The sequence below is a fragment of the Notothenia rossii genome, assembly GCF_949606895.1.
Source record: "Notothenia rossii genome assembly, chromosome: 4".
NCBI lineage: Eukaryota > Metazoa > Chordata > Actinopteri > Perciformes > Nototheniidae > Notothenia > Notothenia rossii.
Window position 1 is genome coordinate 76926311 of NC_136902.1, and position 23593 is coordinate 76949903.

A 23593-nucleotide genomic window follows, 5' to 3' on the forward strand; every position below is an offset into this window, starting at 1 on the left:
CAGTAAATAGTGTTTGTGTAGAAAACCCCAAAGGAGTATGTCATTTCACAGAGGAACCGGCGGGCCTTATTATCTCTATCTCTGACCGCTATCGCTCAGACACTCTCTCTCCAACAGATGAGCTTATGTAGGCCATACAGCTTCACAAAGGCTGGGTGGAGGCAGCTGCAGTCAGAGTTTCCAAAGCTGAAAAATAAGTCAAAAGGCATGACTCCATCAGAAATCACGTTGTTAATACTATCTTCATTTTCGAATGTAGTGGCGTTTGTTTATCCAAGTACAAACTCTGACCTCTCGCTTGTCTGAGGGAGTCATTCAGCCAGAGACCGAAGGGAAAATGATCTGCAACAGTCAGGTTTGTTTCCTTTGAGAGCTCACAAAGTCGTCCAACAATCAGGCCCTAACTGCCTCTTCTCTCAATGGCACCATTCAGGACGACTGAGAGGCCTAGTTAAAAAGGAGAGACAGAGACAGGCTGGGTTTGTCCTAGGCCTTCTTTGTTTGACTGCACTGTAACCATACACGCACACACGCACGTGCGCGCACACACAGAGAGCAGTGTCACTTCTCATTAATCACCCGTGTTAAAATGACATTTGATGGAGATGTCACTCACTTGTACTCTCACCTTCTTCAGGTTGAAATAGGCAACATGCTACCATTTGACTCTCTATAAGTGTATGCTCTCATGTCTTCCTCTCGGTGGCATTTATCATTGACAATGACATTGTATATTAGAAAGTCAAATACTCGGCAAATCGTTTTATCTCTAAAGTCATCGAGCAAGGCAACGAACCGTCAGCGATCATTGCAGCACTTCATCGACTCGAATGGTCTGCATTGTTGTTATTTTTTTCTTCAGTTAGTCTTAAATGATGCCAGATCCAGTCCTTAGCCTTAAATACCCCTTTTTGGCCAGTTTCTGTGCATGTACTGATTAAATAATCTGTTTTTAGTGAGGTGCATGGAGGAATGCGCTTTAGGAAGGTTTTGATTGAGGCTTACCCCGTGCTTCACCCTCTTGATCCGGTCACTGGAGGTGGGGAGATGGACTCGTAAGCCTGGTGCTTGGCTGGGCATCTGATCAGGGGGCCGATGAATGAGAGCCTGCATCTGTTTACGTCAGACCCCTGCAGCAGCACAGTATATATTTAGAAAAAGGAGGAAGGCGTGTATTCCAAGAAGGCCAAGCTGTTAACCCCGACCTCTGGCCTCCCTTTGAAGTAGAGAGCTCCCCTTTAGGAAAGAAAATGACATCACGTGATGATCGTTACTTGACTTTCAGGCGTTTTCTGTTGCACATCTCTATCTGCGGGTTTTGCAGATGATGATCTGTGCCAGATATAGTGTTTCTATAAGAGAAGCTTCCGGAGGAAAGCCCTCGCTCCCCCCCCCCCCCCCCCCCCTCAGCTGTTTGACACATCGTCTCTTCTCCCCGCTGGAGGCCTTCTCTTCCTGAAGCCTCATCATCATTTAGCCTCATTAGTCTGTCACTGCTCTCATTCTGTTACAGGAAGAACCTTGAAAAGTAACCAGCAGTTCAGGCTCACACACACTTACACACACACTCATATGTCGACACTCTCCTGCCCCCGCTTCCTCTATGAAGGCGTTATTGTAGAAAACGACCTGAGAATATATTCAGATCATCCTGATTTGAGTCTTGGGATAAATAGAATTTTCTTCACAATCTTCTTTTGTATTTAACAAGATAAGCTTTTTTGAATGAGCCAGTGTTTGGCAATGTCTACCTAAAATGCAGCTGTTAAAAAACGTGTCTGGAATAACTAGGTCCTGAAATAAGCAATATTCTCATTCTAAATAAAAAAAATCTTTTAGTTTTCTTGCCACATTTAGAATAGAAGATGAGTACTTCACTCATGTTTAACCCTCACAAACATGATATAGATATATAAACCAATGTTCAATACTTTGTAATACTTGTTTTAAATAGTGTACTTCATTTCTTTTTTTCTGGTCTTTTATAAATATGATCAATAAGAGTCTTTGGAAACTAAAGTACACATTTCTGACGTGTTGTTGCTGCCACACAAACAGTGACTGCTCCTGCTCTGCAAAGCTGCACCAGCTAATCGTTATTGCGCTAAACAAATTGCACATAACCGATGTATTTACTGTAGTTGAACAGCTCTCACGATCTGCCTTCAGAACTGTCAGTTCCTTGACAGCTGAGCAAACGTGAATCAAGCATTATTCCAATTATAAAAGCACCTGTCACGATTCTGTGCGCCAACAGGCATGCTGTCCCTGCTGTCTCTTGACAACGCACAATATTCTTCACATATTTCTGTCTGTAATGCACAGTAAATGTCAGAGGCCCAGCCTATAATGATTTTTAACATGTATTCTTACTTGCTAACTTGCTTTAAAAAGCACCTGTCGTATACTAATGGAGTACTTAAAGGTAGGGTATGTAAGTTTGAGAAACCGGCTCGAGTGCGCTTGAATTTGAAACTACACAGCCGGAGAAAATCTGCCACTTCCTTACAGAGCCCCTCCTCCAACACACACGAACGTGCACATGACCAATGAGGGCACGAGATAAGTTTGTGCACAGATGGAAGGCTGACATGCAGGTAGGCCATCCAGTTACTGTAGCCGGGCTGGCTCAAATGATTGGTCGTGCTTTTTACAGCGCTACGGCTTCCACAGATGACATTTTTTTATGGATTTTTTGTCAAAGCACTTAAGATATTCATTGCTATCGGGATGTTAAGAGCATTCCATGGAATATAACACCAAGTGTATCTCGAGCCGGTTTCTCAAACTACCTTTAAAGTATCTTTTGTCAAATAAATCTGCTGATAAATAGGAAAGGGTTTGAGGTGTAATGGCATGTTTAATTGCTCTAAAAATTGTCATACATCAGTGACACTAACCCCAATGTAAAACAAATGACCATTACTCTAGTATTGGCAGCAGTAATAATAGTAGTATTTGTTAAGAAAGTTCACAGAACACCAAACATGTTTCAGCATTGGGATGGTTGTGAGGCTTTAGTGTTTTGAATCACAATAGCGAGATGAAATGAATCTGCATTAGATCTGTAGCAAAGTTATTAAGCCATTTAAGAGATGAGCCTTCATTCATTAAATACATTATTTGAAAGGTTATCCTTTGAAAAATAAATACTTAATCAAATAACACTATAACTAATTGATTATTTGATAAACCAGTAATTTGCAAAACTGAGTTTCTACACAAAAGCTAATGTATGCACCTCAAATGAGCATTAATAATCATTTAAAAAGCAAAAACAACCAATTAGTCGACAAAGAGGGAGGCTGTCCTTGATTCTAAAACACAGAGTATGAACACACACAAAGCAATCCCTAGAAAATTATCCTTTCCCACGAAAGATAAATACTACTAAATTATTTAAAGAATGTTAGAGCTAAGCTATACCACACTATCTTAAGTGCTGTAGTAAACAAGCAGCCCTCCTCAGTCTGTGTGTAAATGAGTGTGTGCGAGTTGTTTCCTCAGTGCTCCATGTGCACACCCCTCGGGTTAATCAGTGTGTAGAAGCAGTAGCCCGCTGTTCACCCCTGAGACGTCTCTGTGGGAGCCGCAACAGCTGTGACGGTGTAAGTCACCCCGAGGGCCCATCGCTCGATATACATACACACACACACACACACACACACACACACACACACACACACACACACACACACACACACACACACACACACACACACACACACACACACACACACACACACACACACACACACACACACACACACACACACACACACACACACAGTCACATCGCACACCATGAGGAAAGACGCTGAGGCCAGAATTAGAGCTGAATGATTGTGGTAGTTTTCATATTGTCCATCTTGTTTGTGCATTATGAGCGGCCAGCCAAGTATCTTTATTAGTCCAAACAGGAACAGCTTAAGGGTTAGGGTTAAATCTTAACCTATGCATGGGTATAAATCGTAATGTTTTTTATCATGTAAGACCAAGATATGATTACTTGGTGTTTTAGTGCCTCGTTGCCACTCACTTCCTCCAAGTCTTGTCAGGAATGTGCCCTCTGGCCTGAGTTTTGATCAAAGGTCAGTGATGTGTTCATTTCAACAGAAAGGGCTGGACTGCTCTGAGCCGCATGTCACTGCGCAGGAATGCAGTTTGTTAGACAGTCAGTCAAACAGGGCTACAGGTAACAACAGCTGACAAAATCTAGATGGCTATCCACAGCCACCTGACGCCCGGTGTAATGCTTTGATGAGCCAGGAGAATGGGTTTGTGTTGAGAAAAAGCGCACTGTTGTGACAAATTCCCCCTTTCAGTTGTTATATGTACCTAACATGCAGGCCTGGACTCTCTTTATTCTCAGTTACAGGAACTGTCTCTGGACAAAGGGGGCGTTTTGTGGCGGCCTCACCCATACAATTCCCGCCATAAAGTACCCTTAAATGTACCTTTTCAAACTCTTCTGCTAATCCCCCTGACTTGCTCTGTCCCCAGTTCAAAGCTCTGCAGATGTAATTAAAAAAGCCTGTCCCTAGTTCGCTCTGAAGCTTGGCACATGGCTCACCATAGATAGAGTGAGACAACCATATATAAAAAATGCTAGAAATTAGCTAGGCTGTATTAAGCTATGGAAACAAAAACAAGTAACAGATGCTGGAAGTCTGCTGATGAGTGCACTTTTACAGCCCTGAGCCCTCTGAGTTCAGAGCTGACTGCTTTGATGCCTGCATGGCACGTGGTCGCGAGTTGAGACGAGAGGACACAGGGAGGAGGAGGGAGGAGGAAGAAATCTGAGGGCAGTTGTGTGAATGATTGCGGACAGAGACGTAAAATAAACCGTAAAAAGCTCCTGGGGGGGGGGGGGGGGGTGGTGTGTGTGTGTGTGTGTGTGTGTGTGTGTGTGTGTGTGTGTGTGTGTGTGTGTGTGTGTGTGTGTGTGTGTGTGTGTGTGTGTGTGTGTGTGTGTGTGTGTGTGTGTGTGTGTGTGTGTGTGTGTGTGTGTGTGTGTGTGTGTGTGTGTGTGTGTGTGTGTGTGTGTGTGTGTGTGTGTGGAGGGGATCTGGATTAGTGCGTCTTGTTATTATTATATTATTGTTATTTACGGCTCTTCGGGTTGTTTGCCCTGATTGCCGGCGGCCCGACGCCTACATGTGTCTTTTTTCCTGGTGCACCTTCCCGTTCCTATGGCAACCAGCAGCAAAATAGCGATCAAACAGCTTCAGCAGCCTTTCCAAGTGGTTTTTGGTGAAAGGCGCTCTGTGTATTGCATATGACTTCATCACTCTTATGTTGCCCAGAGTGAAAGCATGCAGCCAGTGGACTTCACTCAGTCCTGAGACATTTATGATTTTCAGTTTATTGTTTGTGTCAAGGAAGCTTCGATGGAATATTGTAAATATGGTGCAATCATCAGTTTCTTGGCAAGTAATAATCAATAAACAAAAGCCTACATGTACAGTTAGCTGCGAGTTATTTCCCAAATGCTCTCTGAGCAAATGATTACAGCCTTTTGATGGATAGCTGTAAGCATGGTGTTTGTTGACTGGATGTGTATCAGATAATGCAAACTCTGCATGCTTACTTTGCAAGTTCATACTGGAATATGAATAAAGGCGGATCGTTCTCATATTTATAATAAATCTCCGCTCATTGATCAGTCACTGATCGATCAGAGGAGCTTGGACCTTGATTTATTCATGGCGTGTACAGAGCACACTGCCTGGTTTTATTCTGCGTTCCTGTTGGTTTTCCCTCATGCGACACTCCCCATCTTTATTTAATCTGAATGAAGACCTTCACAGCGGGGCAGAGCCGTGTCAGGAAAAAAAACAAGATCATTTATTCGATTGCAATTGGAATTAGATGAGGTTGCTAGAATCACGGGGGGAGGCGGAGGGGCATGCAGGGGAACAGGAGTGTGAAAGGGAAGAAAGTGTGGCAGTCCCCACCTCCCAGTGTTGGAGTGTGAATGGGGCTGCCCACCCCTCTCTGCAGGGGGTTCCCTCCCTCTCCTGCTGCCAGTCCTCTCATTATACACTCCAGACAACAGCATCATATGTAAGGAATATATGCAAACATACATTATTCAGAGGAATGAAACTGTGTCAGACCGTCATGATGTGAAAGCTGAGGCATAAAAAAGGTCATGGATTTACATTCTTGTAAACAATGACATTAGGCTGCAAAATGTCTAAATTAAAGTTTGAAAGCTTGAATATCGAAGATACAAATATTGTTGGTTGGTGTTTTTTTTTTTTTTACCATAAAACAAGACAACATCTTTACATTTCTTGTCAAAAAGTTCCCACATTAGGATCAATAAAGTACCTATCTATCTATCTTTTGTCTAATACTAAAAAATAAATTACAATATTATGAATCAGCCAATTCTTATAGTTCAGAAACTGGATCCCTTTGGAGTCTGCCATGATGCTTGGAATTGACAATTTACTGATTATTAGAATAGTTGCACATTTATTTTCTTTTGAAACAGATTCATGTTTTTCATTTATATCAGTTGATGTATATTTTCTAGACATACACTGAAACGTTGTTAGTAAAACATCTGGTCCACTTTAACAACCAGTTTGGAGCTGGATGTTTTAGATTGACTCATATGACAACATGGCATGTGATTGACTGACGCTCAAACATCAGCTCCAGTCCCTGGCCACCCTTTTTAAAGGATAAGCTGTTCAAAATAACATATGGATAAATAAATATTATAACATGCATTGATCTCAGAACTGAAGACTTCAAATGAGCCGTCTGTGATGTGAACACACTGTATAAATAATACTTCAGTAGGCGTACTGTGAATACTGACACAGCAATTACTCTGAAATATTCATGCATCACATTTCTGACAGTAATCCCTTCTTAATCACAACAGGACATAACACAGACACAGTCACTCACTGACTCCCTCTTCATCCCAATCACTGTTAGCCTCATGTTGTTCACATCTTTACTTAAAGCATTTGAGTTCATTTAAGTGTACAGTCATTTATGCTGATCTCATAGTCCTACAGTGCTGAAAACATGCTGTATGTACATAACACACACACAGAGTAAGCCATCTGTTCTCTGGCTGTCTGACAGTTATTCTGTCTGGCAGGATTCAGAGACTCCACGCCTGAATATGAAGTCCATATACGGGCCGGGGCTCAAGACTTCACCTGTCACACAAATGGACTTTCCACCAGGCAGGTGTGGACGTCTGCTCTGAGTTAAGCCCTGCTCTTTGCACTCCACTGCTCCACGTCAAGGTTCGGTGGAGTTTAGATGTACAGAGGTCGTTTGTCTTCATCCTGGTGTTCATGATTCCCCTGTCAAACTGGTTCTGTGGTGAGTTTTGAGACCTGTACTGCAATATCAGGCAGTCAGTGGACCCAGTGGACAAGTTGTGGAAGCTTTTACACATCCAATACCTTCACATTAATGTGGTTGAAAGGACTCTTCTAGATATTATTTTTAGATGCAGGTACATCAGGAACAGTAATGCGTTTTGATCCTCACACCAAACATTTTAAGCTCAGTCTGTGTCACAGAGTGGATGATTCATCACTGTGGCAGTTTGAAGGTAGTCGTTTTGTCGTGTGTGGTTAACCAGCTAGTTTGGTGTTTGTCCCCTCACTTCTGACCACTTAGCCAAAGATGTTGTAAGTCACTTATCAGCTTCCTGCAAAACCTATTATTGACAAAAAAATATGCGTCAAAATTACCCTCACCTATTGTTTTCAATGAAATCTTACATTTGTTTTTTATTGATGCATAATTTCTTAAGTGGTTGGCCAAGCTGCCCGTCTGCTTTAGTTTGAGATCCAGTCTCTCAAGTTGTGAACATTGTTTTCTTCTTAATCATATTCAGTTTATTGCCCTTTGAAGTTCTTGCACATAGCGTGACACAGCCGGTTTCTTTGGCAACCTCTTCATTTTTTGTCAAGTTTCTGATGGAACACACAAGTATAATACCCAGCCAACAAAAGGAGGAGCCCTTTCACATGACATACCAGATAGACTTATTTTAACAGGCTGATGTTTTGGAAACAGTGTGCCTTCATAAAGTGAAGCTTGTCAACATTATACTTACATCCTCAGGGGTCCCTGGACCTTCAAAATCCTCTGAATACATATTTAGTGAAACCCTATCGCTGATCAATCAGACATCAGTTATCAATACCTATCAAATGCACCTACCAATTTTGCATATGCACGTTGATTCAGTTTTCATGAGGAGTTAATAATAGTTTGCTTCAAATGAGTGTTTGCCTTCCCATGGGATTTGACTTCCCTAATGTGATATGTGTCCTTGAGGAAGTGTGATAATGGATTCCCACTGTAGTTTACCTATACACAGAAGCCCTAGTATACTCACTTTGAGGCTGAAGTCTGTGCGGCCAGATCGGCTGTGGTTGGGAAGTTTTCACTTACAGTTTAATTTCATTTTCAGGGCAGTGGAGTGAAGCCTGAGCCTTAAGTCAATGCTGACGCCGCTGACTTAAGGACTGATGCTTTGCTATATCGTAAAATAGACTCACACGATCCTCATTGACCCCCATCCCCCCCTGTCCCCCCATCAGCTAAACACAGTGTTATTATTCTTCCCGTGGCAGGGTAAGTGGACCCTGATTGATCAGTATTGATTGGAACTGTATTTGTCAGACAGTAATGGGCCTCCCCCTCAGGACATTATGTCTGCTGATTCCCGACCTCCCCCCATCTTTGGCCCCACTTCACCCCTCTTTTCATGTCCTACTTGTATTTGAAGAGCCCTCCCCCGATTCGTTGGTAGGCCCCTCGATCTCTAATGAGAGTGCACTGCCTCGTTCACCTTACCTACAACCTTCCTCTGTATTTCCATCCAAGAAGAGCTGGAAGAAGGAGGCAGGTTGTGACCCATCATGTGTGTGATTCAGGGTTCTTTATTTGTCCAGAGGAAGCTGTTTGGATTCATTGTTCTGTTATGCAATATTTGAGCTAGCATCCGTTTGTTACAGAGACAAAATGCTGCAAAACCTACATGACTTTGTGTGCATGTGTGCAAGCCTGTGTGTTTGTGTGTGAAGGCCTGTGTGTGTATATGCAAACGTGTTTACAGTACAGACGCTGCACAGGGAAACCGCCTCAGGCATCTCTGTTCAGACTCTTGACAAACAATAGACATGTCTTTGTCTGTGTGGATGATCTGACGAGCGTGGAACTGATTACAGCTGCTCTGCAGAAACACACACACATACACACACAATTATTACTGCCACACACAGATGATGTGACAAACCAAAAACGACACATCATAATATGGTAACTGTGTACTGATAAACATGTAAGAAAATCACATTCATTAAATGAAATGTTCATACAAAACCCTTCCGGCAGAAAAGCTAAGATCTGACTTGGATGTGTTTTTTTAGCAAGATCTAAAATGTGTTTCCTTTTTTCCTACAGAGACAAATACTGAGCCTTCCCTTCCTGCACTGTGACGTCCATCATCACCTGCTTTACCTGCACTCTGCACAGCTGAAGGCGGAACAAGGTGTGTGTGTGTGTGTGTGTGTGTGTGTGTGTGTGTGTGTGTGTGTGTGTGTGTGTGTGTGTGTGTGTGTGTGTGTGTGTGTGTGTGTGTGTGTGTGTGTGTGTGTGTGTGTGTGTGTGTGTGTGTGTGTGTGTGTGTGTGTGTGTGTGTGTGTGTGTGTGTCATTTGATGTAAGCAATGTGGTTCCAATTTGTATTTATCTATGTCTGTAAGAAGTATGATCATTTTCCTTATACTTACACGTGAATGTGTCGTCTTTATTCTCACCTCACGCCGAGTGTTTAGTCAAAGGAAAAGAGGACTTGATGAAAGGGTAATTGACTTGATGACCTGGATATTTTTCTGCAGCGTAGGGGTGAACCGTCTGCTTTCTGCAGATAAAGCACTTCCTCATTGACAGTTTGTACTGATTGTAAATAGCAGGTCACCTGTTAAATACTCTCTGCCTTCGAAGGAGAGCTACACTAACAATCTGCCACAGTAGCCTCGAAACAGGGACACCCACAATGCAATGCTCTGAATAACGGCTTGCTGCAAATTAATGATGGATGTTGTCATGAACTTCTTATCAGCAGTCTTCCGATTTACAGGACTGTTGTTCATTGGCTTCAGGAAGCACTTTGACCTTCCTCTTTTCTGAATGCTTGGGCTAACGGTAGCTATCTTTAACTTTAGTGTCAAGGTGCTGGCCAAAAGACCTGAAATACTCAATGCTGTTATTGTCTTTTATTTCTGTAATATTTATAAAAATATTGAATAGGGGAGTCTGCGATTTGCTTACAGAACACTGGGAATAAAGGGTTACATCTTTAGAAAGGGTCACCAATAAGAAACTACTTTATGTATTAATATATTTTTAGGGCAATAAGTAACATTGATACTGAAAGTAAGCAGTGATGGGATGCAACTCCGTACCTTTATTCTGTTAAACACAATAAGCAAATAGTTTCTCAATTTGTAATTAATCATGTGGTCAATAAAAATGTTCTGATCACATTATCCTATCAGCAGTTGACTTCATACAACTATTTTGTTTGGATACAACAAAACCTGAAATATATAAAACAAAGAAAGTGTGTTTGTCATGATACTATACAGAAATACAGACAGAAAAAGATAATAGGTTCACATTATTCAGTGACGTTGCTTGTTTAACAGCTATTTGCTTTAGGTTAGAAGGGCCATCCTTTACCCAAGACCTCCTGGTTTCATGAAACCTGAGGGTCCTGAAGGTCCTGGAGCTCACTGAATCCACTGCAGCTAACGCCACGCTGGCATCTCACCTTCTTAAATGCTAAAGGTCTCTGCCAAGATTAAAATAATTGTTTGTTTTTTAATATTCATTGGCAAACAGAGAAATGTAAACATTTTAAGTATCTGAATATCAACAAACTCCTCAAACCCTCCACCTCTCTTGGTTTTCTCACCGCCTCTCATCCCCTGCAGCCAAACCAGTTAATGATGATGCCTGGTGAGGTGGGCTGCGAGTCGTGATCCTCCAGCTGCATGCAAATTGTTGTGTGTGTGTGTGTGTGTGTGTGTGTGTGTGTGTGTGTGTGTGTGTGTGTGTGTGTGTGTGTGTGTGTGTGTGTGTGTGTGTGTGTGTGTGTGTGTGTGTGTGTGTGTGTGTGTGTGTGTGTGTGTGTGTGTGTGTGTGTGTGTGTGTGTGTGTGTGTGTGTGTGTGTGTGTGTGTGTGTGTGTGTGTGTGTGTGTGTGTGTGTGTGTGTGTGTGTGTGTGGTCCTCTTCCTCAACTGGAGCTGTCTCAGTGTCGTGGGACGGCAGCGTGACAGACAGACAGGCAGATGGAAGTGACACCAGGAACATCATTGGGATTCAGCAAAACAATGTAGACGGAGATCCGTGGAGACAATGACAGCGGGGTCGGGAGAGACTGGAGGGAAAGACTGGGGAAGGCAAATTAGTCGGGAGGAAAGCAGGGCGAGGGAAGATCCGTAGTTTAGTTAAGTCTTAGAGGGATGTCTCCTGCAGATAAAACAAACACACTTAGAAGCTCAATATAGACCAGAGTCAGAGGTGTATTTCCTTCCAGCACAATGTTCTGATATAGCAATGTTGTTTTCAGAGTTTCCTGTTGAGTTTATTCAGGGTTTCAGCTTCTCTGACACACTCCAGGATTGTCTGCAGATAGACGTGCATGCATATTTGTGATACTACCGTTTTTCTTTTTGCGTTTTCTTTTTGCTTTAAAGTAAGTTTTTCTGCCATAGAAAAAAATGAAAACATTTCTCTTATAGCAGTGTTCCAGTGTGATGTAAGGGCGCTGTAGCTCCATTCGGCTCGTATCGCCAGCACAACATTACATTTGTTTATCAAATCTGTATTTGTAAAAGGAAAAGTAGGTTGCTTCTACAATCACATCAGGAATAAACAGACAGCCACACGCCGCCATCCTGTAACCGCTCCTCAATAAGCTTTTACTCCAATCCGCAGCACAGTGAAACATCCGGGCCCTGACCCTCACTAATGATCTAACCCTAAACCAACATCACCTCTACCACTTCCTTTATACACACTAATGTGTGTAGTCTCAAGAAGAATCGGTTTTTAGTCTTTTCGGTCCACCATAAGGTCGAAGGGCTTCGTAACAAAGGTCTCTTTTGTGTGCCATATTTAAGTTAAAGATTCCTATGTGTTGCATCTATAATACAAAAGACAGGTTTTATGTATTAGAGAAAACACGATCTGACTTTAACCTTTCAAAATCCTTTGTTAAGAGTATCTTCTCTTCTTAGCCAAGGCCAAGTCCTTTGAATTTTGGCCCAGTAATAAAATATTCAAGGTTTCAAATCCAATCAAGTGTTACTTATATAACACTTTTGCATCGAGTAGCCTTACAATTGAAAAGCATACGACACCAGCTGTCCTTTGTCTGACAATGATATTAATAATTTTCCATGCAAAAGCTAAAATGTAAGAAACCTCAGGAAGATCAACCGAGGTGTGTGGCTTGAAGGGAAGGGTCAAGTAGGTCCAAGTCAAATCTCTAGTGTGCAGGTCAGCTTTTTATATCCTTTAGCCGATTAAACAGAAACAAGCACTGCGTTGCCAACACTACACATCTTTCAAACCGTCCAACATCGCCTATGGGTATTTTCATGTGTACTCATGTCATTTAATAACCTCTAGATACTAGTTGCTTTAACTTTATCTTCTACATGAGTCATTGGTGCAGATCTGATGGCACCTCCTGGTCGTTGCCCTCCTTCAGTGATCTTGGTGTGTCGAGGCTGGTTGTGTTTCCTGGCAGCGCTGCATTGTGTTGTGTTACCGTGTCGCGCTCGGCTCTGCTCCTGTCTGCCATCTGCCAGTCATATGTACCACCATCTGCTCTTCAAACCAGCCCATAATCTAGCTCGCTCTGGCATCGTTTGCTTAATTTAAATACTTACAGTAACTGCTGCTGTTGTTTGATGTCTGGGGAGTTGTTACTGTTTTCAAAAAACGCATTTTGTCTTGCCACAATGCCAGCAGTTTACGTCTTCCTTATCATTGAATCATTTAGATAATCACAGATTTGTAGAAGCCTTTGGTCGTTGCCCGAACAGCTTCTCACTTGCTTGCTGCCATACATCCCATCGTCACTCCCAAATAATTAGGTTGCTATTTGTTTTGGCAGCAGCAGAGACAGAAACGTACCGTCTCTCATCGTCTCTGATATCGAATATGCATTTGTGAGAAGCTCTCCAGGCTGATCTCAGGTCTGCCTGGATGACATACCACCAGCAGCGTCAGTAGGCACCTCCTCCACACACACTCATTCCTCTGGAAGCTGTACTCCTCTGCTAACTCTGTCATTACTACCATCTAACCAGAGCAATTACCAGCCTCCGTGTGTGTTTGTGGTGCCGAGCCAAGTGTGCATCGTGCAGAGCAAGTCGGGGCGGGTGTTGAGGGAGAAGCGGGAAAGATCATGAATGGGATAGACGGGGAGAATCAAAACAGGGGAGGTGCATCCCAGAGCTGAGTAATTACTGTATGCGAGCAATTAAAAGTCATTACACGTCTGCACTTGAAGTCTGAGCCAAAGATGTGCGATCCTGCTCAATTCTTACTGTATTTGATGGAGATTAATTATTTCTTCTCACGGGATTCTTTCAGTTTTCTTTTACTTGATCTTTTTATATTTTGTGCCGCTATTCACGAACGTGATATATCCAGAAAGCTGAGGGAATTTCTTCAAATGTAGCCCTCATGTTGACTTGTCTTCAAGGATAAAATCATGAAATATTAGTGGTCAAAGGTCATTGTGAAACTGAAAAAAAGTAGGTGCATTATTTGTATTAAAGCAACATGGTGTTTTTTTTTTCTTATTTAATGATCACTTGTGCAAAAAAAAAACTGATCATTTTCTGTTATCATAAACAAAAACATCCATACTTCCTGGATAATTGAAATAAATAAATATTAAAAACATTACACAGTTCACACAAGGGGCACACTTGTTAATATGTGCGCAAGTCTACTGTTAACATTGCACACATCGTTCAGATTCAACTTTCTCAAGTCAGAAAGACGCTGTGATGCGCCCTGGTGACCAGACGTCTTCATCAAAAAGCCAAATATGAAGTAATAACGGAGCATCAGATGTGTGTAGAGTTCGGAGTGGCTGTACGGTAGCAGCAGCTGTCGTTTTCAGCAGATCTAATCAAGGTAAACAGTGGCAGGCCATGCGTAAACAGCACTGTGCTCTGGCGCTGCACATCTCAGAGGCTGCAGGTACTCCTGTTACCTCTGATGGTTGCCACACATGTTCGGCATGACTCATAAAACCTGTGTTTGTTCAACTTCATCTTTCTTGGAACCAAAAGACTTGAAAATAACAGACGTGCTGTTCTTATTATACGAGTTCTTCCTCTGTTTTTTCAACCCCCACATTTCCATGTGAGTCTCTCTCCCTTCACCCATCAAGACAGTCTGTTAGCTTTACCACTCCAGCGTGACTTCTACATGTGGGCAACAATCTAGAGAAGAAGGGCCACATATACAGTATGAACATGTAGAGTGTGAATGCATGGTGCATGGAATAAACTACCATTATTGCAGCTCAAGCAGTATTTGAGATACGTTTACCACAAACGTTGGTATCACAGTGACAATAGAATTTCAATATATCGCACAGCCCTAGTTCTCTTACTCAACAATGGATTAGGTCTTCGAGTGGATACGGCCTTATACGTACTGCCGATATTTAGAAATTGTCCTATTGTATTGGAGCTGTTAATTTCTATTTAAATATTTTAAAAATAAAACGGTGTATCTAACGGTACAGTTGTTATGATATAAGTTTCTACACTTAATGTGTGACTGATCCTTTTCGAGGGGTTTAAAAATAGGGGGATTTTATCTTTCTTCCCACATACCAGTTAGTGTGGGAGCTTCATTTGATGATGAAGGCAGTTAGATGTGGTTGAAAGATCTGAAAAAAATGACACCTTGAATTGAGAATACTTGTCACCCATAATGGCAATAATGAACTTCTATGCATATATATAATATATGCATAATATGGATACATTAGGCACACAGTGGTGGATTTGTCATTGCAGAAAATCCCTACTGTTCTTCTTTTCAACCTCTTTAACTTCATCTATTGCTGTTAACCTTGTCAGATAGTGTCTACATCTATCGCTCTTTGGCTGTTAGAGTAGTCAGGTATATTTCTCTCTGATGGGCTGTGTGCTGACAGAAGTCCCTGGTAGAGATCAGCCCACTCTCTCTCTCTCTCTTCAGGAACCTCAGACACATAATGAAGCCATTCTGCGGCTCTGCAGCTGGGGCCGGGTAATCTGGGATTGGGCCTGATAGTGGATCACAGGAAGAGGAAAGACTCTGTCAGGAAGCATGATCAGAGCAGGAGCCTTTGGCCCTAACGCGCCTGTGGTTCTCCAAAAACAAAGACATGATACATTTGTGTTGCTGTGAGACGATAGGGGGATTTTGTTTGCTGTGAACTGAGTTTGTGTGCAAGTATGAGTGATGAGTAATGCAGTCTTGAAGCCAGAAAATGAATTCAGCAAGGACTCATAAAAGACGTTGTGTAAAACACACACAAACCACTGTGCGCTGCTTTGACACAATGAAAAGCTCGACGTTATGCTAATTAGACTTCATAACGAGATAGTCCACCCAGGAGACGACTTCTGTAGACTTCACAAAAGCTCAGGCAGCTAGAGAGAGATGAGCAAAGATTTGTTCTCACGTAGAGATGTCTAATATGTGCTTTCTGCAGGCTATTGAAGTTACTGCAAACAGTCAGTGTTTTGAAATGCCAGTAAATAGCAGCATAGGTGAAAGTGTTTTGATTTTAATGTGTTGAGATGGGAGTCAGGATGATTATGCAATTAAACATTGTGGGTGTGTGTTTTTGCTTGAGGTTGAATCATACAATTGAATTCCTGAAAGCCTTTGTCTGAGGAGTAAACATGTTACTGCTAGTGTAGCATTAATCACTGGACAGGCTTTCATAGTTGTGAAAGGTCATTGGCTAACTAAATAAACGTTGAACATACGGACGAAAAACTGCTTACATCGGCAGCAAGTGTGGTAGTATCACAAGTTGTGGTGAAGACAAACAGTTTGAACAAAGAATATAAGGAAGGTTTCATAGATGATGATAAATGAAATGGTCAACAGGAGCCAAAAAAAAGAAATGCAGATGATGTGCGTTTACCCTCTCAAGTAGTGTTCAATGACTTTGGCAGTCTGAGGAGAGATTTATGATAAAAAGCTTAAACCCATGAATGAAGAGCTCAATAGAGAATGAGATTAAACAGACACTCGAGAGAGGAAAATAATATTTGATTAGATGGGTAGACAATTTACATTTTAGACATTTAGCCAAGGCTCCAAAACATCTGAACACCCCACAGACTGTCATCATGTTTTCCACGTGTCATGTTGAGTTTTTAAAAGGTTTGAATTTAGCTCCAAAAATGACCTTATTTTTTAGACTACCCCTTTGATTCAGGTGCTAGCAGTGAAAATGAAGGTTTGATGAAGCTTGTTGACACTTAACTGGATTTAAGTAGCATTCATTTATTGATTGTATCATTAGAAATTATGAAACACTGCTCTCAAAAACATGTGATATGATAATAATGAATACTATTACATTTCATCCCCACTGGTTTTCCCTTAGACTTTCTACAGTATCATTGTGAAACAGATATTAAATAGCATTTTATTTGGTATTAAATGTCTTACATTTAACAGTGAGACTTCACCACACAGATAAAGTGTTCTTGATGTATGAGGCTCTTGTTCATGTTTGCATGTGAATCACTGCCAGCATATTGTCATTGCTTGCTGACTTCACAATGTGGTCCATCCAGTGCATTCATAACCTCATCGTCATAATCTCCGATATGAATTCTTAGCCGGTCACTCAACAACTGCAACATTCACAGCCCAACATGTAATAAAACTTTTGTCCAGACTTCCGGGAACTTTATGAGTGAATCACCAGTTAACGTTAAGCCTTTTAAACCAAATCACTGACACTATCTTCTATAGCCGTGCAGTGAAGACAGGAATGCCTGTAGAAATCATCACATTTAACTTCGGTAGAGACACAAGTTGCTTCTGAGTGAACAAGAAACTCACTCGGCTGGTGGGTTTTTAAGACTTGATGCGGGGTGACTGTCATATTAAAGCACGCTGCTGCGGTTCACTGAGCAATGTACCGCTCTCTTCCTTGCTCTTTCTCCACTCCGTCACACTATTTCTGGATTCACCCCACCTCACCACTCCATCTGTTGGGTCACTTTGTGCCTTCGCCCTTTTCTGTCTCTACTGCAGTCCCGACTCATCTCTCAAAGCTGTTTGTGGTTTGGCTTCTCGCTGTAATACGTATTGAAAAGAGTAGCTTCTGTCTTAGACAAATGCAGCCCACAATCAGACTCATGTCTAAGAAAATATGCTACAGCGCTGACATGTTCAAATGTTCTCTTTGCATCTGGATTACTTTTGAGTGGGATTATATTAGCTGGAGTGTTTCAGTGGTTTTAATCTGCAGCCGAGCGGCCTCAGCCTTCATGTCCTCTGGGTATATGAGTGTTTGTGTGTGAGCGCACCACGTGCACTGGGTGTGTGATAATAATATCCCTTGTCAGCCTCCTGAAGATTAGCCTCAATGGAAGAAATCCTCTGTCATATCCCCTCACCTTATTCTCTCTCTCTCTCCCTCCCTCTCCCTGTCTTATCAGTCTCACATTGTTTTACAGTTGAGTGACTCGCTCTCTTCTAAATTCAGCATTCAGTTTTGCTTTGCGCCTGTGGAGAAAAATGTGGGTCACATAATCTCTGTGTTTCCAACGATGCAAATTGTTTCCAAGCAGATTTATTGTAATACTTTTTCTCTTTTGTTTTCAGATCTGCATCAGACGGAAAGCAGCAGAAGACGACGAGTGTTCCGGACTCAAACTGGTCCTCACTGGACTAGTGAAGTGATTCCCACCGTGCCGGTTGAAAGCAATGTTTTTTGGAGCTGGAGGCCGTAGCACCATCAGCCGAGTGTGTGTGGGGCCACCCCTCTCCCTCTTTCCCTGCACACCTCATACCATGGGATGCCAACCCCCTGCATCTCTGCCCTGAGCTCTCCTGGGGCGCCATGAACAGCTACCGAGACAGAGGGGTGACCTGCACCTCCTCCGACCTCCTGGATGGAGGAGGAGGAGGAGGAGGAGGAGGTTTTATGCAGCACACTCCCTTTCGTCACACCCCCAATGGCCACCCGGCACTTGGCCCCTGCGACCCGGCCATGTTACCGCGCATCTCCGTGCCCAAAATGGGTGTTCGGGCACGGATTGCAGAATGGCCGCCACGCCGCGCACATTCCAGGGAGTCGCTACTTGAAAACGGGCAAATTAGCAACCTTCGCTACGGAGACGACTGCTCCACTTTTTACTCTTCAGGTTTGTCATCTGACATGGGGCTGGTGCGGGGAGGAGTCGCCAGGCTACCACGGAGACGGTCTAAGGACGTGGAGTTCAGAGGTGGAGGGTTCGGTGTTGAAAGAAATCCACATTATAGCCTGAGAGTGTTCCCTCCACTGAGACAGCGCTCCAACAGCGAAGTGACGCTGAGCGAACAGGACGAAAATGAGGTGAGTGTTGGAGCTCCAGCCGCTCTATTCACACCACAGTGAACTGGCATGCTGCTCTATTCACAGCATGACAAGGAGCTGCTTTGACCCACAGTGAGAAACCACACACTGCACTGACTGTCATGCGGCACTTTTCTGCAATTAGTTTGTGTGCTGTCACAAAGAACTGAACAAGAAGTAACAAGATTATTATAAGTAATCATAATCCAGAATGCAACTCCACCTCATGTTATGTGTCATGACAAAAAGGCAGAAATAATGATTAAAGAAAAAGAGGTATGTTGTACCTAACCATTAGAGGGGCATAGTTCATGTGTGGTTCACTACTTTCCTCTGTTTCATTCTTCTGTTCTCTGTGGTGATGTACATACCAGATGATCTCACAGCTAGCTTCAATGGCAGTTCATGGCCCAGTTAACTGCTTTTAAATTCATGTTAAATATACATATTTGCTATTATAAAAACCCGTGATTTTTTTTTTTTTAAACCATCGAGCAGGCATCGTGTAAAAGCACCCTCAGTATTGTTTTGAATCCAATGATATGTCACCGTAGATTTAGGGGAATGTTAACAATAACCCTAATCGAAATTTGTATAGATATTGCAATTATATCTTGGATTCTGTTGGCCAGGATAATTAGTAGTAAAATCTGATATACTGATGGCACTAAAACTTCCTACCTTTTTATTCTTTTTAGGTGGAGGTCCGTGGAGGTGGCGGGATGGGGAGCATGTTCAGAGAGTACGGCAGCACCTCCTCCATCGACATCCAGGGCATCCCTGAGCAGAGTTTCTTCGACATGCTGACTCAGTTCCACCAGGAGAGGCCCGACCAGCGCAGCTCTGCACCCGTACGACTCGGAGAGCTTCTGGGAGCTCCAGAGTCGCAACCAAGCGCACCCCTTCCCTCCGCTCCCTCACCTGGTCCCACAGGTGGGGAGGACAGAGGGACGGGAAGGAAGGACGGAGCTGAGAGAGTGAGGAAGAAAAGCGGGGGCACAGAGTCGTCGCTGGGCACCTCCTCTTTGTTCAGGAAACTTCGGAGCTCAAGTCGAGGTGAGCTGGACGGAGGGAAGGGAGAGACTAATGAGGACGGGGGGGGCCGGGCTGCTTCTGACCCCTCCTACAAACCGTGGGTGTGCCCCAAGACTTTTGTCCACTTTGACGCTCAGAGCATCCTGTTTGACTTCCACGAGGCGGCGGCTCAGCGGGGGTACGCCGCCCAGAGGAGGAACACCGCCACGGGGGCCTCAGCTGCATCAGTGTCCCTGTCCGTCTCCAAGTCCCCGGGGCAGAGCGTGAACGAGCCGGTTTACTCCAGCATAGAGGATCTGACCCTGAGCCTGGACCCCGGCTCCATGACCCCCTCCCTGGGCATGGACCCCCTGGATGGGCCTCCAGGTGCCCACAGCTCGAGCCACCTGCTCCTTTGCTGCCCCCACTTTCTCAACGAGACCGGGGGCCACGGTGAGCGCAACATCAGCTTCCTGAGCTCTTCAGCAGAGCGGGACAGAGGAGGAGACGGGGGGAGGGGCTGGCTGAGGAGGAGCAACGCCAGCTTGTCGGTGCTCGAGGTGCCTATTGAACAGCAGGTGACCAGGCTGGACAGACTGAAACTGTACGGCATCGAGCATGTAGACCTGGGGGCCCGTTACTACAGAGACTACTTCCATGGGAAAGGTAACACTGATAAACATCATCGATAACGCAAATAATAGCAATTCATATTCATTGATTGTTGATGCAAGCTCATCACAAGAATCAAAATCCCTGAGTGTAAAACTGATTATACACGGTTATGGTTTGTAGTATTTCAACATACATTTTGTTTAACTGTGCTAGCTGTTATACATGTGTTATTTTATTAGAAGTAAATAATAATAGGAATGAACAGCATTCATTCTCAACTAGGACAAGTTCATTTTCATTACACCTTTCCAAAGAAAGCAACTCAACTCTTTTCCTAAAACCTAAAAAGCCATTAGGACAAGTAGTATGAATCAATCCCATGCCACGAGTAACCTAGAGATGAATGAGCCATCTGGACGTTTCCTTGGGCTCTGAGATGATGAAGATTTTCACTATTTTCAGAAATGTTATACACGAAATTATTAGTTAAATAAATAAAAAATATATACCAGCAATTCATAGAGACCTGGGAGCTCTGTGTATTAGTCATTGGCAGCTTGAATCATAATGAAAGATTATCGCCAGGGTTATTTTAGTGCCTCTGCTTTATATAAATCCCATTTTCCCTCATTTCCATTGGACTGTTGGAATTAGACAGTGCAGAGGTTGTTTCTCGGTGCCATTCCCCACATCTCCTCCTGCAGCTGTTAATATCCAGCTGGGCCTGAGTGAGCAGAGGAGCGTGGGCCAACCTGGCAACGCTCCCAGAATTGATTACACATGTACCTGCAACTGGACTGTTGATGATACCTCACCTGCCTCTCTTCACGTTCTCTGGCATTTAACCTGGTCGGCTTTGTTTTACATGTGGTTTTCAGTGTCAGAAGTAACGCCTAACTTCCAGAGAGGAAAGGTGTGTGTGTGATGTGTGCCCAATTCTTTGTACAGCCGCTTGTTTGTGGGCACTTCTTGTCAACATCACCTTTTCAGACGCTGTGGATGGAACTTCCTCTTGGCAAGCATCATCTGCTGCACCCTAATTAGTGACAGATGCTGTGAGGAGCACATGTGTGCAAGCAAGCGTGTGTGAGACAGGCCTGCAGCCACACAGATAAAGGTTATCATTCCAAAAATATGTTCATCTGCTGACTCGGTTCATACTAAGCTGTCCCCCACAACGTGTGTGTGTGTGTGTGTGTTTTTCTGTGCTGTGCTGTGTCAGAAAGCCTCATCAAAAAGCTGACATTTCCACCATAGGACATGGCATGGGAGCTAAGCAGGCCTGAGTCTCCGAACTTGTACTGGTTCATTCCAGTAAGACGGGGGATAGAGGAGGAATACTTGTCAACCTAGATGTCTCCCTGAGTGTCTGCAGTATTTGCCTTTCGACTCCCACACTGCCTGCGGCTTTGGCATATCCCCGGCTTAGCTTTGGAGCTTTAGAGGAGGACATGCAAGATGCTCGTGAAGTGCGCCGATAGCTTTGTTTCAGCCTCTTAATGAATAAATATGTTATGTGCCAACACGGGAAACACGCCACAGAATGTTAATTGGCGACTTATGACACTGGAGGAAACATTTGTTTCTTTAGAGCCTTATTGTTAAATACACATTTTAATTGTATTTCATTAACGTTAAGCTCCTGCACATCGACAGCAGAAACATTTCCAGCATTTCTATAACCACACACCATTTAATCTTCACCTTTCTTGAGTAGCAAGTAACAGTTCTCCTGGTAACTAGAATGGATTGTTCAATTACATAGGTATTGATTACTAGATGTCATTGTCTAAGTCCTGTCCTGCTACACACACCCTCTGATATTTCCTGCCAACCTCTCTCTCTAAAACTCTTCTTTTTTCTATCTCTTTTTAGTTCTCTTAAATATTTAAATCATATGTTTTTGTACAGCTGATTTTTAAGCACCACGTAAATATTTTTAGAAGAACCATTGTTTTAGATTAAAACAATGGTTTTGTGGATGATTTATTTTTGGTCTCTAAATGTCAGAAAATGGTAAGCAAATAAAAAACAAAATGGTTTCCCAGAGACCGAGTTGATGATCAGCTGCCCTAGATAATCTATTTCAACTATGTAATCAAAATATGAGTTAATCATGAATAGTTTATCATTGGAGAATGTGGATATGTTTATCATGTGTTTCACCCATTCTTTGTTTCATACAAAATGTATGCTATTTTTGGTTGACATATTGAATTATTTTGTTTTGTTAAACATAGTCTAAAACCCTTTCAGTTTACTGTTTTCAAAGAGTGATAAAACCAGTAAATATTCACATTTAGAAGCTAAAACATGTACATTTTGGTATTTTTGCAAAAGTTGCTTACCATCTCTCCTTGTCCTTCACCAGAGCATTCAAACTACTTTGGGGCAGACGATAAGATGGGCGCCGTGGCTGTGAGCATCCGCAGGGAGAAATTGGATGACACCAAAGACCTGAAAGACCAGTACCAGTACCGCATCATCGTCAGAACCAGCGAGGTATGAAGATCTGCGTGTGTTTGTTTTGAAGATTTCAGAGTGATGAGACATTGATGAGTCAGTATGAGTGTGCACACTCGAGTTAATTACCTACTTTCATTTACCTCCCTTTGTGTTCCTACCTGTAGCTCTCCCTACCCTCTCTGCCCTTGTGTTAACCTCCCCCTTCACCCCCTCATCCCCGCTCTCGGCTCTGCCAGTGGAAAATTCCACCTGCCCAGTCTCAGTGCAGCAAAGCCAAACCAAACACCGGCTGCTGTGGCTAAAGAGTTTGGCTGCATTGAGAACACACTGCGTCTTTTCCATTTTTGATGGCTGAAATACTCATAATGTGTTAAGTTAGAGGCTAGTGATCATCGAGAATGAACTAAGAATCTCACTCAAAAATGTCTGAAGGCTATAAATGCGTCTTCATTTACTTCACTCTTACTCCCAGAGCACCAAGTCTTGATTCAGCTCTTTTGGGGTTTATTTGTGGAATCAATATGCCACATGATTATTACTACTGACGGAACCTAACTAGGCAAAAATGGTTGCCTCTACTTCCTGGTATAATGTACAGGGTGCCTTTAAAAACATATAAGTTCTCTGGTTTCCTTCCATTAACATTTTTTGCCATTTATTTAAACCAAAAGGACTTATCGACACATCCAAATAGATACTCAATTAATATGCAATGAAAATATTCTATAGTTGCTGCCACTAGCGTAATCAATTCAACTTTTTTCTTTTTTCTTGTTATGGATGGCATTACCGGAATCTGTTTTAATATTTTGTTTGCCTTTTCTAAAT

General features: G+C 42.9%; 1 protein-coding gene across 3 annotated transcripts in view; it reads left to right on the forward strand.

Annotated features, from left to right (window-relative positions):
- sipa1l3 (signal-induced proliferation-associated 1 like 3) overlaps window positions 1-23593 on the forward strand; it is a 70449-nt gene that overhangs the window by 27007 nt on the left and 19849 nt on the right. For all 3 annotated transcript variants that reach the window (XM_079676584.1, XM_079676582.1, XM_079676583.1), the window contains exons 2-5: window positions 9457-9544; window positions 17938-18670; window positions 19369-20350; window positions 22671-22801. In XM_079676584.1, coding sequence (XP_079532710.1) covers window positions 18176-18670; window positions 19369-20350; window positions 22671-22801 — 1608 coding nt within the window. In that variant the 5' untranslated portion in view covers window positions 9457-9544; window positions 17938-18175. The remainder of the gene's footprint in view (window positions 1-9456; window positions 9545-17937; window positions 18671-19368; window positions 20351-22670; window positions 22802-23593) is intronic.